Source organism: Nerophis ophidion, linkage group LG01, assembly GCF_033978795.1.
Source record: "Nerophis ophidion isolate RoL-2023_Sa linkage group LG01, RoL_Noph_v1.0, whole genome shotgun sequence".
In the NCBI taxonomy this organism is placed as follows: domain Eukaryota; kingdom Metazoa; phylum Chordata; class Actinopteri; order Syngnathiformes; family Syngnathidae; genus Nerophis; species Nerophis ophidion.
This window is the reverse complement of record NC_084611.1, coordinates 23,702,049-23,717,822: the sequence shown is the minus strand read 5'-3', so window position 1 is coordinate 23,717,822 and position 15,774 is coordinate 23,702,049. Positions and strand designations below refer to the sequence as shown.

The following is a 15,774-nucleotide window of genomic DNA, read 5'->3' as shown; positions in this document are numbered from 1 at the left end:
CTTACTGAACGAGATAAGAATACAAAAAATGCAATTAACACCTGATATGCATGTTTCAGGCAGTAGTTGTAAAAGATGCACTATTTTAAAGCAGAAAACACTACGTTTTTACAGCAGGAGCTTGAATGTGAGTATTCATTTTTACTCTGACATGCACCATTTAACAAATAATGCATGCATGTCCAATTGTCATGGATCCATCTTAATATTATACAATAGTATACAAAATCAGCAACATTGGCATGTTGTGTAATTCATAATTAAAAACAAAACACAGTTATTTGCAAATATTTTCAACTTATATTCAATTGAATAGACTGCAAAGATAGGATATTTAATGTTCAAACTGAGATACGTAATGTTTTTTGCAAATAATCATTAACTTAGAATTTAATGGCAGCAACACATTGCAAAAAAGTCGGCACAGGTGCATTTTTACCACTTTGTTACATGGCCTTTCCTTTTAACAACACTCAGTAAATGTTTGGGAACTGAGGAGACAAGTTTTTAAAGCTTTTCAGGTGGTATTCTTTCCCATTCCTGCTTGATGTATAGCTTAAGTTGTTCAACAGTCCGGGGTCTCCGTTGTGGTATTTTACGCTTCATGGAACATGCGCTCTATGGCTCGCTGTGTCCAAACAAAACATGAAATGTGGGCTAATACTTTATACATACTGTAATACAGACCTGGGCAATTATTTTGACTCGGGTGGCCAAATTTAGAGAAACAAATGTGTTTGAGGGCCAGTATACATATACTAATACAAAAACTCACAATAATGTCTGATTGAAAGCTAAAAAACGTTATGACAGACCGCCTTAAAAAACGGAGTGGAGTTTTTATTTATTTTACTGAATGAGACACCCAGAATGTACATGAAAATAAAGAATGTTGGTTTTAAAATATTAACTATGAACGATAAAACACTGAATACTGACAACATATGAACGTCACCCCTATCGATCAACATATTTACAATCAAGTGAAAGGCAACAAAAATGCAACAAACACAGCAAAATATGATTGGAAAGGGGAAAAAAATAAGCCCACCTACAATCTGATATATCTAATTCATTGATTCTCAACCTTTTTTCAGTGATGTACCCCCTGTGAACATTTTTTTAATTCATGTACCCCCTAATCAGAGCAAAGCATTTTTGGTTGAAAAAAAGAGATAAAGAAGTAAAATACAGCACCATGTCATCAGTTTCTGATTTATTAAATTGTATAACAGTGCAAAATATTGCTCATTTGTAGTGGTATTTCTTGAACTGTTTGGAAAAAAATATATAAAAATAACTAAACAATCGTTGAAAATAAACAAGTGATTCAATTATGAATAAAGATTTCTACACATAGAAGTAATCATCAACTTAAAGTGCCCTCTTTGGGGATTGTAGTAGAGAGATCCATCTGGATTCATGAACTTAATTCTAAACATTTCTTTACAAAAAAAGAAATCTTTAACATCAATATTTATGGAACATGTCCACTGAATATTGCATTGTTGCATTTCTCTTCACAGTTTATGAACTTACATTCATATTTTGTTGAAGTATTATTTAATAAATATATTTATGAAGGACTTTTGATTTGTTGCTATTTTTATAATTTATTTTTAAATCTCCCGTACCCCTTGGCATACATTCAAGTACCCCCAGGGGTACGCATACCCCCATTTGAGAACCACTGATCATATATATCTAATCTTTAGAACTTTGTTGTAAAAATTTCCTTCCGCATCTGTCCCTGACACACGTCTTTCAGGCTGGCCGCTCTGGAAACACTCTGTGGAAACGCTCCACACACACACTGCTTGGTGCCTCTTCTGAGCTGCCGTGACTTAGGTTACCATAGTAACTAATTAGACAACCATAGTAACTAGTATATCATGCAAAAGCACAGATTACAACCATTTAAATACTTTGTACAGTTCAAAACTTACGGTCATTTGAAAACATCACTGCACATCATATTGGAGGCTACAATTTCGATCTAAAAAAAAAGATTTGGGAATGACTGGTGGGCCATGTTGAAAAGCTTAACGGGCCGCTTGTGGCCCCCGGGCCTTAATTTGCTCAGGTATACTGTAATATAATTGTTTATGTTTTTCAGTCAGTACAGGTTGGTGTCCTATACAAAGTTTTTTGCAATACAAACTCAAACGCGTATCGTGTTGACATAAAAGCTAGCTTATTTCTTTCCGTAGTTGGCCTTTACAGCTAATACCGAAACATGCCAATGTCTTTCATTGATTGATTGATTGAAACTTTTATTAGTAAATTGCACAGTTCAGTACATATTCCATACAATTGACCACTAAATGGTAACACCCAAATAAGTTTTTCAACGTATTTAAGTCGGGGTCCATGTTAATCAATTCATGGTAAAGGGTCTTAGTACGCTAAAGAAAATAAAACAATTTAAAAAAAGAGTTTCCCAGTGTTCGCTCCTACAATAACAAAAGTTGCTACAGTTTGGTTATTATAAAATAGGTTACCAAACGTAAATTAAGTATTTTTTAATGCTTTTTAAAGTGATTTAGAGGTAGAATTGATTGCCATTATTAGCTGTATTGCTAGCTACAAAGAACTATCCATCCATTCATTTTCTACCGCTTGTCCCTTTTTGGGGCCGTGGGCGGTGCTGGAGCCTACCTATCTCAGGGGCATTCGGGCGGAAGGCAGTTTACACCGTGGACAAGTCGCCACCTCATTGCAGGGCCAACACAGACAGACAGACAACATTCACACACTAGGGCCAATTTAGTGTTGTCAATCAACCTATCCCCAGGTGCATGTCTTTGGAAGTGGGAGGTAACCCACGCGGTCACGGGGAGGACATGCAAACGCCACACAGAAACATCTCGAGCCCGGGATTGAACTCAGGACTACTCAGGACCTTTGTATTGTTTTATATGTAAGATCAGTGGTTCTCAACCTTTTTTCAGTGATGTACCCCCTGTGAACATTTTTTTATTCAAGTAACCCCTAATCAGATCAAATCATTTTTTGTTGAAAAAAAGAGATAAAGTAAAATACAGCACCATGTCATCAGTTTCTGATTTATTAAATTGTGTAACAGTGCAAAATATTGCTCATTTGTAATGGTCTTTCTTGAACTATTTGTAAAAAAAAGATATAAAAAAACTAAAAACTTTTTGAAAAATAAACAAGTGATTCAATTATAAATAAAGATTTCTACACATAGAAGTAATCATCAACTTAAAGTGCCCTCGTTGGGGATTGTAATAGAGATCCATCTGGATTCATGAACTTAATTCTAAACATTTCTTCACAAAAAAAGAAATCTTTAACATCAATATTTATGGAACATGTCCACAAAAATTTATATTGCATTGTTGCACTTCTTTTCACAGTTTATAAACTTACATTCATATTTTGCTGAAGTATTATTCAATAAATATATTTATAAAGGATTTTAGAATTGTTGCTATTTTTAGAATATTTAAAAAAAAAACTCACGTACCCCTTTGCATGCCTTGAAGTACCCCTATTTGAGAACCACTGTTAGAACGGAAAAAAAAAAAAACTTTTGTCTTCTTGCCTTTCATGATTGTGAACTATAAGCAAGATTAAGACTTAAATAATAATAAAAGTACATAAATAACTATAGCAATAATAAGATGGGATCTAAAAAAAATGTATAAAAAAATTTACAAATTTTGAAATAATACCGTTACTTAAAACGCTCATATTTGCACTACATTCATTCGTGTTCTGTGTGTCCCTAGCTAACATACGTAGCTGTTGAAAGGGGGGAAATAGCCTGCAAGACAAAACGATTTGCCATTCCTTCAAATACAAAACGTGAATTCCAGAAAATGATCCCGTATATTTTGGAAGCATCCTCGTCGTTACAACTGTATACATTTTGTAATGTCCTATCAAATCGTTCTCCAATGCAATTCACAGAACAAATCGAGATTGATTTAAATTTGTATCTCATTATGTGGTGACGCCGTTGCCATGGCGATGGCGCTCAAACACACGTCATCAGGCTGCGTGGGCGATATTAATCCTCAGCTCAACAACAACGTCGAGGTAAACGCATTTCTCTAAGCCATTTTGCGCAACCAAACCGTTTTCGTTTATGATTCTGACTGTACTTATTGTGTGTGGCTTTTGGAGGGCCACGTTAGATTCATCTTTGTTTAAAATGCTACCGTTAATATATTGATATTACACGTCGCAGTATATGAGTCCTATATTTATTCCACTATCGTTCCTTGGGGTATTGTTGCTAACATAATTACAGATTCCTTTTATTGGTCGAACCTTTTTTATCTACATTGTAGGAGACGGAGAGAGAGAGAGAGAGGACTATATTTTTATCTTGTCTCAGGCTGCAGGAAACACTTCCACTCTGGCATAGGGTCAGTATTGGTAATAATATGTTATGTTAGAAATCCTGCAAGTGTGTTTGCTGACATTGTTTTTATAAATTGACAGCTTTTCGATGTGTGAGGGGCGCTCATCAATATGTGGACCTATACCTCCGGACCCATCACTGTTTCCTCAGTACTACAACAGACCTGCTTCAGGTTAGTCATGGACAGACAGACTCTACTGCAGGGGTCACCTACCAACAGGTAGCCCCTAAGGATCAGATAAGTCGCCCGCTGGCCTGTTTTAAAAAATAGCTCAAATAGCAGCACTTACCAGTGAGCTGCCTCTATTTTTTAAATGTTTTTTATTTACTAGAAAGCTGGTTTTGCTTTACTCGACATTTTTAATTCTAAGAGAGACAAAACTCAAAAAGAATTTGAAAATCCAACAAAATATTTTAAAGACTTGGTCTTCACTTGTTTAAATAATTTTTTTATTTTTTTTTATGGTCCGCCAGGCCCATTGCAAAAGGACTCCCACAGGGAGTCCTTTTGCAATGGGCCAAAGGACCCTATTGAAACTGTAGCGTTTTATTATTATTATTCCGCCGCCTCTTTGAACTGTAATTTGACCCCCTGAACATGCTTCAAAACTTACCAAATTTCACACACTCATCAGAACTGGCGAAAATTGCCATCTAATAAAAAAACCAAACCCCAAAAATCAAAAATGCGCTCTAGCGTCCCCTAGGGGAAAAAAAACAGACTGCTTGTAACTTCCATTAGCAATGTCGTACAGACATGAAACAAAAACCTCTATGTAGGGCTGACTTAGACCTAAATTTCATAATTTTACTTTCTGGGCAAAAATCAACAAAAATCCTTTCAAAGCAAAATTTTCGCAAAAAAATGCTATTTTTGCCTCTTTGCGCTGTAATTTGAACCCCTTAAAATGCTTCAAAACTCACCAAACTTGGCACACATCAGAACTGGTCAAAATTGCGATCTAATGAAAAAAACAAACCCCAAAACTAAAAATTGCGCTCTAGCGCAATTTTTGAATAAAACACAGAAACAACTGCTCCTAAGAAGAAAACACAGACAAAACTGCTTGTTTACTTTGCTTCTTATAACTTTCAGAAAGACAATTTTAGAGAAAAAATACAACCTTAAAAATGATTTTAGAATTTTTAAACACATATACCTTTTTGCCTCTTAAATCCCTTCCTCTTCTTTCCTGACAATTTAAATCAATGTTCAAGTAAATTTATTTTTTTTATTGTAAAAAATAATAAATACATTTTCATTTAATTCTTCATTTTAGCTTCTGTTTTTTCGACAGAGAATATTTGTGAAATATTTCTTTAAACTTATTATGAATAAAATTCAAAAAAATGATTCAGGCAAATCTATAAAATCTGTAGAATCAAATTTAAATCTTATTTCAAAGTATTTTGAATTTCTTTAAAAAAAATTCTTCTGGAAAATCTAGAAGGAATAATGATTTGTCTTTATTAGAAGTATAGTTTGGTCCAATTTGTTATATATTCTAACAAAGTGCTGATTGGATTTTAACCTTTTTAAAACATGTCATCAAAAATATATATTTATTGTGAGAAATCATTAAGATTGTCATGCCTGTTAATCTGGTTTTATGTTTGATCATGTTTTGTGTTGTTTTCTGGATTCTTTTTGCGTTTGCACTTCCTTTTTTTCTTGGTCACCATAGCTACTAATATGTTACCACCTGGTTCCCCTAGTCACACCCCGATCCTCAGCCTCTCACACCTGTTTCTAGTTACCACGGCCACTATTTATGTCACTTGTTTTCTATTCATCGTTCTGGATACTTTGCATTCTGCCTTATGCCTTCATGCCTGCATTTCGCGTACGAACCTTCACGCCTTGCCACGCTGTTAACCATTTGGATCTTTGTATTTTTTGCCTCAGTGCAAGTTTTTGTTTATTGAATATCTTTGATAGCATCTTTTGTTTATTTATAGTTAGCCATGCCATTGTGCTGTTTTTGTTGAAGTTTTAGTATAGATTATTAGCCGCCACCGAGCGCGTCCTTTGTTTTGCCTTTTTTTTGTATAGTAGTGTATTAATAAAAATATGTACTCACATCCATGCCTGACTCGTCCCACATCATCTCTGCATCGAGGAAGCAAAAACAATCCTAGTCCCGGCATGACAAAGATGATCAGTGTTTCCACAAAGATAAATATCATTAATAATAACATAGAGTAAAGGTAAATTGAGCAAATTGGCTATGTCTGGCAATTTATTTGTGTATCAAACTGGTAGCCCTTCGCATTAATCAGTACCCAAGAAGTAGCTCTTGGTTTCAAAAAGGTTGGTGACCCCTGCTCTACTGTATTTCACAAAAGTTAGCACACCCCACATTTCATTCACATTTTACGCCGCTTTTTACGACAATATTTAGGCAATGATGTGTTGAGTCAGCTTAACTGGATAGTAAATCTATACTGCTTTACAATCCGTACGCAAAATACTCTAAAGTTCAAACCCCCAAAACCAGCAAAGTTGACAGGTTCTGTAAATCATGAATAAAAACAAAATACAATGATTTGCAAACCTTTTCGACTTATATTCAATTGAATAGACTCCAAAGACAAGATACTTAATGTTCAAACTGGAATTTTTTTTTTTTGTGCAAATATTAGCTCATTTGGAATCTGATGCCTGCAACATTTTTCAAAAAAAGCTGGCACAAGAGGCAAACAAGACTGAGAAAGTTTAGGAATGCGCATCAATCACTTATTTGGAACCTTCCACAAGTGAACGGGATAATTGAGAAACAGGTGGGTGCCATGCTTGGGTATAAAAACAGCGTCCATGAAATTCTGAGTCATTTACAAACAAGGATGGGGCGAGGGTCACCACCTTGTGAACAAATGCTTGAGCAAATTGTAAAACAGTTTAAGAACATTTCTCAACGAGCTATTGCAAGGAATTTAGGGATTTCACCATCTGTGGTCAGTAATATTATCAAAAGGTTCAGAGATTCTGGAGAAATCACTGCACGTAAGCGATGATATTAAGGACTTTTGAGCCCTCTAGCGGTCCTGCCTGAAAAAGCGACATCAGTGTGTCAAGGATATCACCACATGGGCTCAGGAACACTTCGGAAAACTACTGTCAGTAACTAAGTTCGTCGCTACATCTGTACAAGTGCAAGTTAAAACTCTACTATGCAGAGCCAGAGCCATTTATCAACAACATCCAGAAATGCTGCCGGCTTTGCTGGGCCTGAGTTCATCTAAGTTGGACTGATGCAAAGTGGAAAAGTGTTCTGTGGTCTGACGAGTCCACATTTCAAATAGTTTTTGGAAACTGTGGACGTCGTGTCCTCCCTAACAGAGAGGAAACGAACCATCCGGATTCTTATAGGCGCAAAATTCTTTATAGGCGCAAAATTCAAAAGCCAGCATCTGTGATGGTATGTGGGGTGTATTAGTGCCCAAGGTATGGGTAACTTACACATCTGTGAAGGCAACATTAATGCTGAAAGGTACATAAAGATTGTGTGGGTACTAGAGTGGCCTGGCTGTAGTCTCCCACTGAAAATGTGTGGCGCAATATGAAGCCTAAAGTACCACAACAGAGAGCCCGGACTGTTTGAATAACTTAAGCTGTACATCAAGCAATAATGGGAAAGAATTCCGCCTGAAAAGCTTCAAAAATTGGTCTCCTCAGTTCCCAAACGTTTACTGAGTGTTGTTAAAAAGAAAGGCCATGTAACACGGTGGTAAAAATGCTCCTGTGCCAACTTGTTTGCACTGTGTTGCCGCCATTAAATTTTAAGTGAAAGATTATTTGAAAAATATAAGTTGCCAGTTCGAACATTAAATTTCCTGTCTTTGCAATCCATACAATTGAATATAAGTTGAAAAGGATTTGCAAATCATTTTATTCTGTTTTTATTTACGAATTACACAATGTGCCAACTGCAACGGTTTTGGAGTTTGTATATCCAAGTTTCTTTGCACTGTTACAAAATGGTTGCTGAAATGTGAGGTGTGCAGTACCCACTTTTGTAAGATACTATTCATAAATAAAATCAACAATTATACAATTAGAGCATCAAATTAAAAATAGTTTCTTAATTTTCAGTAAAACAAAGAAGAGATTATTGGTTTAAAAAAAATTATAAGCTGTGTTTGTGCAATAAACAATAAAAACAGATTCTGCACCAAAAACTATGATGAATACACTATACAATTTCAAAATAAAAATAGTTCATTTGCAGTAAAAAAGGATATCTTTAGAATATAGCAGCTGTGCAATAAAAGCACCAGAGTCGACACCAAAAACACTTCATTTTGACCTATATACAACCCATCAAAATCTGTCCAAAAACAATATTTTGCTCACCAAACAATTAAACATTGTACCATAACACCCAATTTTGCTACAAAAGCACCCTCCTCAGTAGCGAAAACAAATGCTTCAGCAAAAACAAAACTTAAAATGCAACAAAAACAATAATTTGCATCAATAAATGCATGCATTTAAAACTCCCATAGTGTCTTTATTGTAATTATAATATAAAAATAAAATAAATACAATATCAAATTATAAATAATTGGTTCATTTGCAGTAAAAAAAGGTTATTAAAATCCATCTGTCTGTAAAACAAGGCAGAGGGGTTAGTGCGTCTGCCTCACAATACGAAGGTCCTGAGTAGTCCTGGGTTCAATACCGGGCTCGGGATCTTTCTGTGTGGAGTTTGCATGTTCTCCCCGTGACTGTGTGGGTTCCCTCCGGGTACTCCGGCTTCCTCCCACCTCCAAAGACATGCACCTGGGGATAGGTTGATTGGCAAAACTAATTTGGTTTAGTTTGTGAATGTGAGTGTGAATGTTGTCTGTCTGTGTTGGCCCTGCGAGGAGGTGGCGACTTGTCCAGGGTGTACCCCGCCTTCTGCCCGATTGTAGCTGAGATAGGCACCAGCGCCCCCCGCCACCCCAAAGGGAATAAGCGGTAGAAAATGGATGAATGGATGTCTTAGAACAGTGGTTCTTAACCTTGTTGGAGGTACCGAACCCCACCAATTTCATATGCTCATTCACCGAACCCTTCTTTAGTGAAAAAATAAAAAATTCAAATTCAAGGCAAACTTATGTTTTCTTTTTACTGCTGCACAAAATGAACCGTGCATGAACATCTACTGGTTCAAAGAACAAAAACAACACAGTGCATGAACTCACAACAAATTATACACCTGCAAATCAGTGTGACTTCTGCTGTGGCTTTACCCTGGCAAGTGCCTCTCTCATGTCATTTTAAATGAAAAATGATAAAATAAAATTATTTATTTTCACAGCAAATTCTGTTCCTTGTCTTTGTTTTCCACCCAGACATACAATACTACTACACAGCTCAAAAAAACAATATTTTTTGTTATTGTCATTGTAAGTGGGCCAAAACACTTATATTGGAAAATAATCTCATGGAAGTGACAGCTTTCATTTGATTATTATAATAAAACATTTTTAATTTGTTATTTAGTCAGGTTTGGGACAGGTGTGCTCACAAGTGCTCCACTGAATGCTCAAGGAATGTTTACGTTTGCTCACGCATATGGAAAATTAGAGGCAACATTGTTTGAAGGTATCCATAATACGCCGATAGGGACAAGTTTTTATTTACACAATGAGTCAGGTGTGTCTTGACCTCCGCGGCGGAAGCGCCGCCGAACCCCTGAAGCAACTCACCGAACCCCTAGGGTTCGATCGAACCCAGGTTAAGAACCACTGTCTTAGAACATAACAGCTGTGTTTGTGCAAAAAAAACAGACTTGACACCAAAAACACTTCATTTTAATCTAAATAACCCACCTGAAACCGGACCAAAAACAACTGCTAAAAGAAAAAACTTAAAAATTCATCAAAAACTACATGCATTTGGAACCCTTATTGTGTCTTTAGCGATGTAAATACAATCCTAGTTCAGGATACACTTTTGGGGATGACTGTTGCATCAAACAAATGAATGGGTTTCATATTCTCCGTCGCCTTCCAGCTCAAGATCTCCGAGAGGGAATCAGAGGCGGCACATTAGCCCTACTCTCAGGACCCCTGGCTCCAGATCCTGTTCTGCACCCTGACTGCTACAACGCTCGTAGCTCGGCACATCACCCACGTATCAGCCCCAATGCCTCCCACATCCAGGAACGAGGTCAGAGAGGTGTCATAAGGGAGCTACTTAAACTGGACATATTTCCCACAACAGAGATTTCTAAACCAAGTAAGTTTATTTACTTTACTTCCAGTTTGAATGTTACCGACAACATTGATGTATATATAAGCTCTGACCACTTCAGAAGAACGCAAGAGTGACTTTCGCAAAGAGAATGTCCGTCGTCTTCGGGATATCCAGAGACGTTGTAAAGAACTAGAAGCAGAGAGAGCCCGTTCAACTCCAGTCAAAGCTCTCTGGACTTCACCCAAATACCAGGATGTTCCTTCCAAGTTCATGACACATCTACAGGTGACAATCATAGCAACACAAAAATGCAAGCATTCATTTAAGTCAACAAAAGAAAAAAATAGTGGGCTGTAGACAAAACAAATATTCTCAGTGATATAAATGTCAAGTAATTAATGACAGGGCACTTCAATTAAATTTGACCACAAACATATTCTCTCACTGACAGCAATTTAATGGCCATATTTCCCAGACGAGCACATTGGCTCCTTTGACACACAGCTTTAGTTTTTCTTTTAGAAGGCAGCGATACTGGCTTCAAATTCCGGTAATTTAGTTGATTTAGGAAGGTTTACACATTTATGGTATAATGATGTTAAAATTGTACTTTTGTCAGTCAAAAATCCATTTTTGAACAACTATTATTTTTAGTACAAAACATGCATTAATTTAATTCTTGCTTCGATTTTTTAAAAAGTATAAAAATCATGTAAAGAACATTTTGTAATAAAGTGGAGTCCTCCAATTAAAAATCTGCCTTGGGCCCCAGTTTAGTCTTCGGTGGCTCTTGGAGACCCGCATATATTTCTGTCCTTCCAAATCATGGGGAGCATCAGGTTCTGCAATCAGCAGCGTGCACTCTGACCAGAAAGTTTATGGCAGTAAATCACCTTTATTGTAAAGCCACACACAAACACAAAACAGGGTGTCTCTCTGCTAACACCTGCTAAACTAAAACCTGCTCAGTGGCTTTGTGGTTAAGAGTGTCCACACTGAGACTGGGAGGTCGTAAGTTCAAACCCCGGCTGAGTCACACCAAAGACTATAAAAATGGGACCCATTGCCACTCAGCATCAAGGGTTGGAACTGGGGGTTAAATCACCAAAATGATTCCCAAGTGCGGCTACCGCTGCTGCTCACTGCTCCCATGACCTCCAAAGGAGTGAACATGGATTTGGGTCAAATGCACTGTTCAGGGTTTATTAGTCTTGTTGTGTCTATAGGCTGGGAGTCTCTCTCTGCAGGCATCACGAGCAAAGTTCAACTCCCAGGTGTTATTGGAGGGGGGGAGGGATGTCAGGGGGCTATCGCTGTGATGTCCTTCAGGGGATGTTTTCAGAACAGCCTTTGTCTGTTGGGAGCAGCATCAATGCCATTTGAGGGAGTCGAATAGTAGATATGGATAGTTGTTTTCCAAGCGAGCAGGCATTTCAATGGCTTGTCCGATCTAGTCATCAATGCTGTGTCATAATTTTATATATTTTTTTGTATTTCAATAAGCCTTTCAATGATGTTGTCCAACTTAATCGTGTTTAGGGCCACATATATCCTGATTAAATCTACCATGAGAGTTTACAAACAAAAAAAAACCCCAAAGGTCTTCAATTGGTAGCTCAATTGCTAAAATATATTTTCTCTAATTGCATTAGTATTTTCGTTACAAATAATTTTAATAGATGGTGTAGTTTTACGTCACAGCTGTTGTCTTATGTGCAGGTTACCAGTCCGACTGTCAAACCGCAGTGTCAGGACTTCCTAAGGAGTCATTCTAACAATAAATGCCAGCCCATGCCCAGGCCACGCTCAGCGTCCTCTGTCAACTTGCAACGCTCCAAGTCTTGTTCACCTATAGGAGAGGACAATGTGCAAGTAAGAAAAACCTACATCTAAGACCGCCACACCACAAGGTTTATTACAGAATATAAACATGAGGGGCAGCACGGTGGAAGTGGGGTTAGTGCGTGTGCCTCACAATACTAAGGTACTGAGTTCAATTCCGACTCGGGATCTTTCTGTGTGGAATTTTGCACGTTCTCCCCGTGACTGTGTGGGTTACTCCCACTTCCAAAGACAGGCACCTGGGGATAGGTTGATTGGCAACATTAAATTGGCCCTAGTGTGTGAATGTGAGTGTGAATGTTGTCTGTATACAGCGGGGCAAAAAAGTATTTAGTCAGCCACCGATTAGGCAAGTTCTCCCACTTAAAATGATGACAGAGGTCTGTAATTTTCATCATAGGTACACTTCAACTGTGGGAGACAGAATGTGAAAAAAAAATCCAGGAATTCACATTGTAGGATTTTTAAAGAATTTATTTGTAAATTATGGTGGAAAATAAGTATTTGGTCAACCATTTAAAGCTCTCACTGATGGAAGGAGATTTTGCCTCAAAATCTCATGATACATGGCCCCATTCATTCTTTCCTTAGCACGGATCAATCGTCCTGTCCCCTTAGCAGAAAAACAGCCCCACGGCATGACGTTTCCACCTCCATGCTTCACAGTAGTTATGGTGTTCTTGGGATGCAACTCAGTATTCTTCTTCCTCCAAACACGACGGGTTGAGTTTATACCAAAAAATTCTATTTTGGTTTCATCTGACCACATGATATTCTCCCAATCCTCTGCTGTATCATCCATGTATCCATTTTGGTATAAACTCAACTCGTCGTGTTTGGAGGAAGAAGAAGACTGAGTTGCACATCAAGAACCACATACCTACTGTGAAGCATGAGGGTGGAAACATCATGCTTCGGGGCTGTTTTTCTGCTAAGGGGACAGGACGATTGATCCGTGTTAAGGAAAGAATGAATGGGGCCATGTATCGTGAGATTTTTGAGCTAAAACCTCCTTCCATCAGTGAGAGCTTTGAATGGTTGACCAACTACTTATTTTCCACCATAATTTACAAATAAATTCTTAAAAATTCCTACAATGTGAATTCTTGTTTCTTTTTTCCACATCCTGTCTCTCACAGTTGAAGTGTACCTATGATGAAAATTACAGACCTCTGTCATCATTTTAAGTGGGAGAACTTGTACAATCGGTGGCTGACTAAAGACTTTTTTGCCCCACTGTATCTGTGTTGGCCCTGCGATGAGGTGGCGACTTGTCCAGGGTGTACGCCGCCTTCCGCCCAAATGCAGCTGAGATAGGCTCCAGCACCCCCACCCCCTGCAACCCCGAAAGGGAAAAACGGTGGAAAATGGATAGATGGATATAAACATGTTTATGCATAGTTGCAGGTTAAAGGTCAGAGCATAGACTTCATCAAGTACAATGCCAAAGCTGCTGGAAAGACGATGCAAAGATCTCAGTCGCTGATAAACCTTCGAGACAAACCAGTACCCAGCGCTGTCATAGGCCAGGTGCCTCACTAGTGAGTATTCTTGAGCTGTATTTAAGCACCAAAATACTTTTTAGTCTCATTCTCTGACACAGAGTAATTGAACTTGTAGCTTAGAGGAGAGGAAGAAGCAGTGGCGTGAAGAGGAGGAGCGGAGGAAGAAGAAAGCAGTAAATCCTGCCATTCCACCTGGTCACACTTTGATGGCTGACAGCGAGAGGCAGGACACTCTAAAGTCTCTCAAAGAGAGTATGTTTTTCCCTCTTCATTTTTAAGTCTTGTTCTTGTTTAGATTTAACTTATTAAATCGTGTTGTTTTTTTCTCTCCATAGGCCACCGCACCCTAGTGACAGAGCTGCTACTGCTGCCTCTCAAAGCTGACAATTTGGGCGTCCGCTCACGCCGGGCTCATCTTGATAGGAAACTTTCTGAGATCGAAGAGGCCATTAAAATATTTTCCAGAGATAAGGTTTATGTCAAAATAAATTCCTAATACACAAAGAGGAAGAGGAGGAACATCCCCACCTGCTGGATTAAAATAGGTTATTTGGATGTTGGTGTTACATATGTGGCTGCAGCTGGTCAGTCCAGCAAGGCCTCCTCCGCTGGACTGACCACCATCAGAAGCCCTGATATCCACTTGCAATTTAAATTCTGGTATCTTTCCATGAAATTGGTATTTAACGTATTCCCAACAGTCTATTATTTTCATATTGTAGTGTCATTTTGTAGCATGTCACTTAACTGCACTGCTTCCAGTATAGTTTTTAAGTATGTGTATATATATATGTATATATATATATATATATATATATATATATATATATATATATATATATATATATATATATATATATGTATATTTTATATTAGTTTTATTTTATTTTATTTTATTATTTTTTTGTCCAATCAGATTCCAGCTTCTTGGTGTTGCCATGTCAATGGTGTGATGTTACATCATACAGTAGGACAAAGTGTTACTCTTACTGAGAATGTAATAATCCACCTTGCAAGAGAAAAGGGCTCAAAATGAGCTTGCGTATGAATATTCACATTTGTACATATACATGCGTTTTACATTATAAAGTTTGGGTTAAGTTTCCATCTAGCAATAAGATGTTACTGAAAGTGTGATGTCTGTATCGACTTCATGCACTGGAAAATTCTACTTTTAACCTGTGATATCTACATTGATTAATTAAGTGGTTTTGGTTTTTTGGAGAACGTTGGCCTAAAGACACATGCAGTCGCTCATGATTAAAGATGATAACCGGAAATGTCTTGTCTTTTTTTTTTCCAAATTAAAATGATATACTGTTGTTTTAAAGATGATAACCGGAAATGTTTTTTTAATCTTTTTTCCTACTTAAAATAACATACTGTGGCTTTGTCTTTTTTCCCCAAATCATTTTCCAAATTAATATAAGATACTGTTGGTTAAAGCAATGTTTTTCAACCACTGCGCCGCGGCACACCAGTGTGCCGTTAGATATTGTCTGGTGTGCCGTGGGAAATGATGCAACTTCACCTACTTGGTCCAAAAAAATATTTTTTTGCAAATGAATAATTATAATCTGCAAATACTGTGCCGTTCCTTAGTGTCCGTGCTGTGTAGAACTTGGCTGTAGAACTGTGATCCCAATATAAAGACCACAATATGCAGGTAAAAAAAATTAACAAAAGGAAAAGGCAATAAACCATAGGGATGGCTATGTAAAATGACAGTAAAACTGAACTGGTTTCAAAGTAAACAGAATGCTGGACGACAGCAAAAACTTGCAGAGTGTGGGGCAGAGACGGACGGCGTCCACAAAGTACATCCGTGCATGACATGGCGATCAACA

General features: G+C 37.5%; 1 protein-coding gene across 1 annotated transcript; it reads left to right on the top strand.

The window, feature by feature from the left end:
• The first annotated feature begins 3,996 nt into the window (after positions 1-3,996).
• Positions 3,997-15,198, top strand: enkd1 (enkurin domain containing 1). The gene is made up of 9 exons (XM_061899028.1): positions 3,997-4,065; positions 4,320-4,397; positions 4,474-4,565; positions 10,398-10,622; positions 10,699-10,865; positions 12,300-12,452; positions 13,824-13,963; positions 14,043-14,179; positions 14,263-15,198. The coding sequence occupies exons 3-9, from the start codon at positions 4,481-4,483 to the stop codon at positions 14,421-14,423; spliced, it is 1,068 nt and encodes a 355-aa protein (XP_061755012.1). The 5' UTR covers positions 3,997-4,065; positions 4,320-4,397; positions 4,474-4,480; the 3' UTR covers positions 14,424-15,198.
• The last annotated feature ends 576 nt before the right edge of the window (positions 15,199-15,774 follow it).

Coding starts and splice junctions, on each gene's coding strand:
- enkd1 (XM_061899028.1), top strand. CDS start 4,481: ATGTGTGAGGGGCGCTCATCAATATGTGGACCTATACCTCCGGACCCA. Junction 10,623..10,698: donor AACAGAGATTTCTAAACCAA/GTAAGTTTATTT, acceptor TGACCACTTCAG/AAGAACGCAAGAGTGACTTT. Junction 14,180..14,262: donor TCTAAAGTCTCTCAAAGAGA/GTATGTTTTTCC, acceptor TTCTCTCCATAG/GCCACCGCACCCTAGTGACA.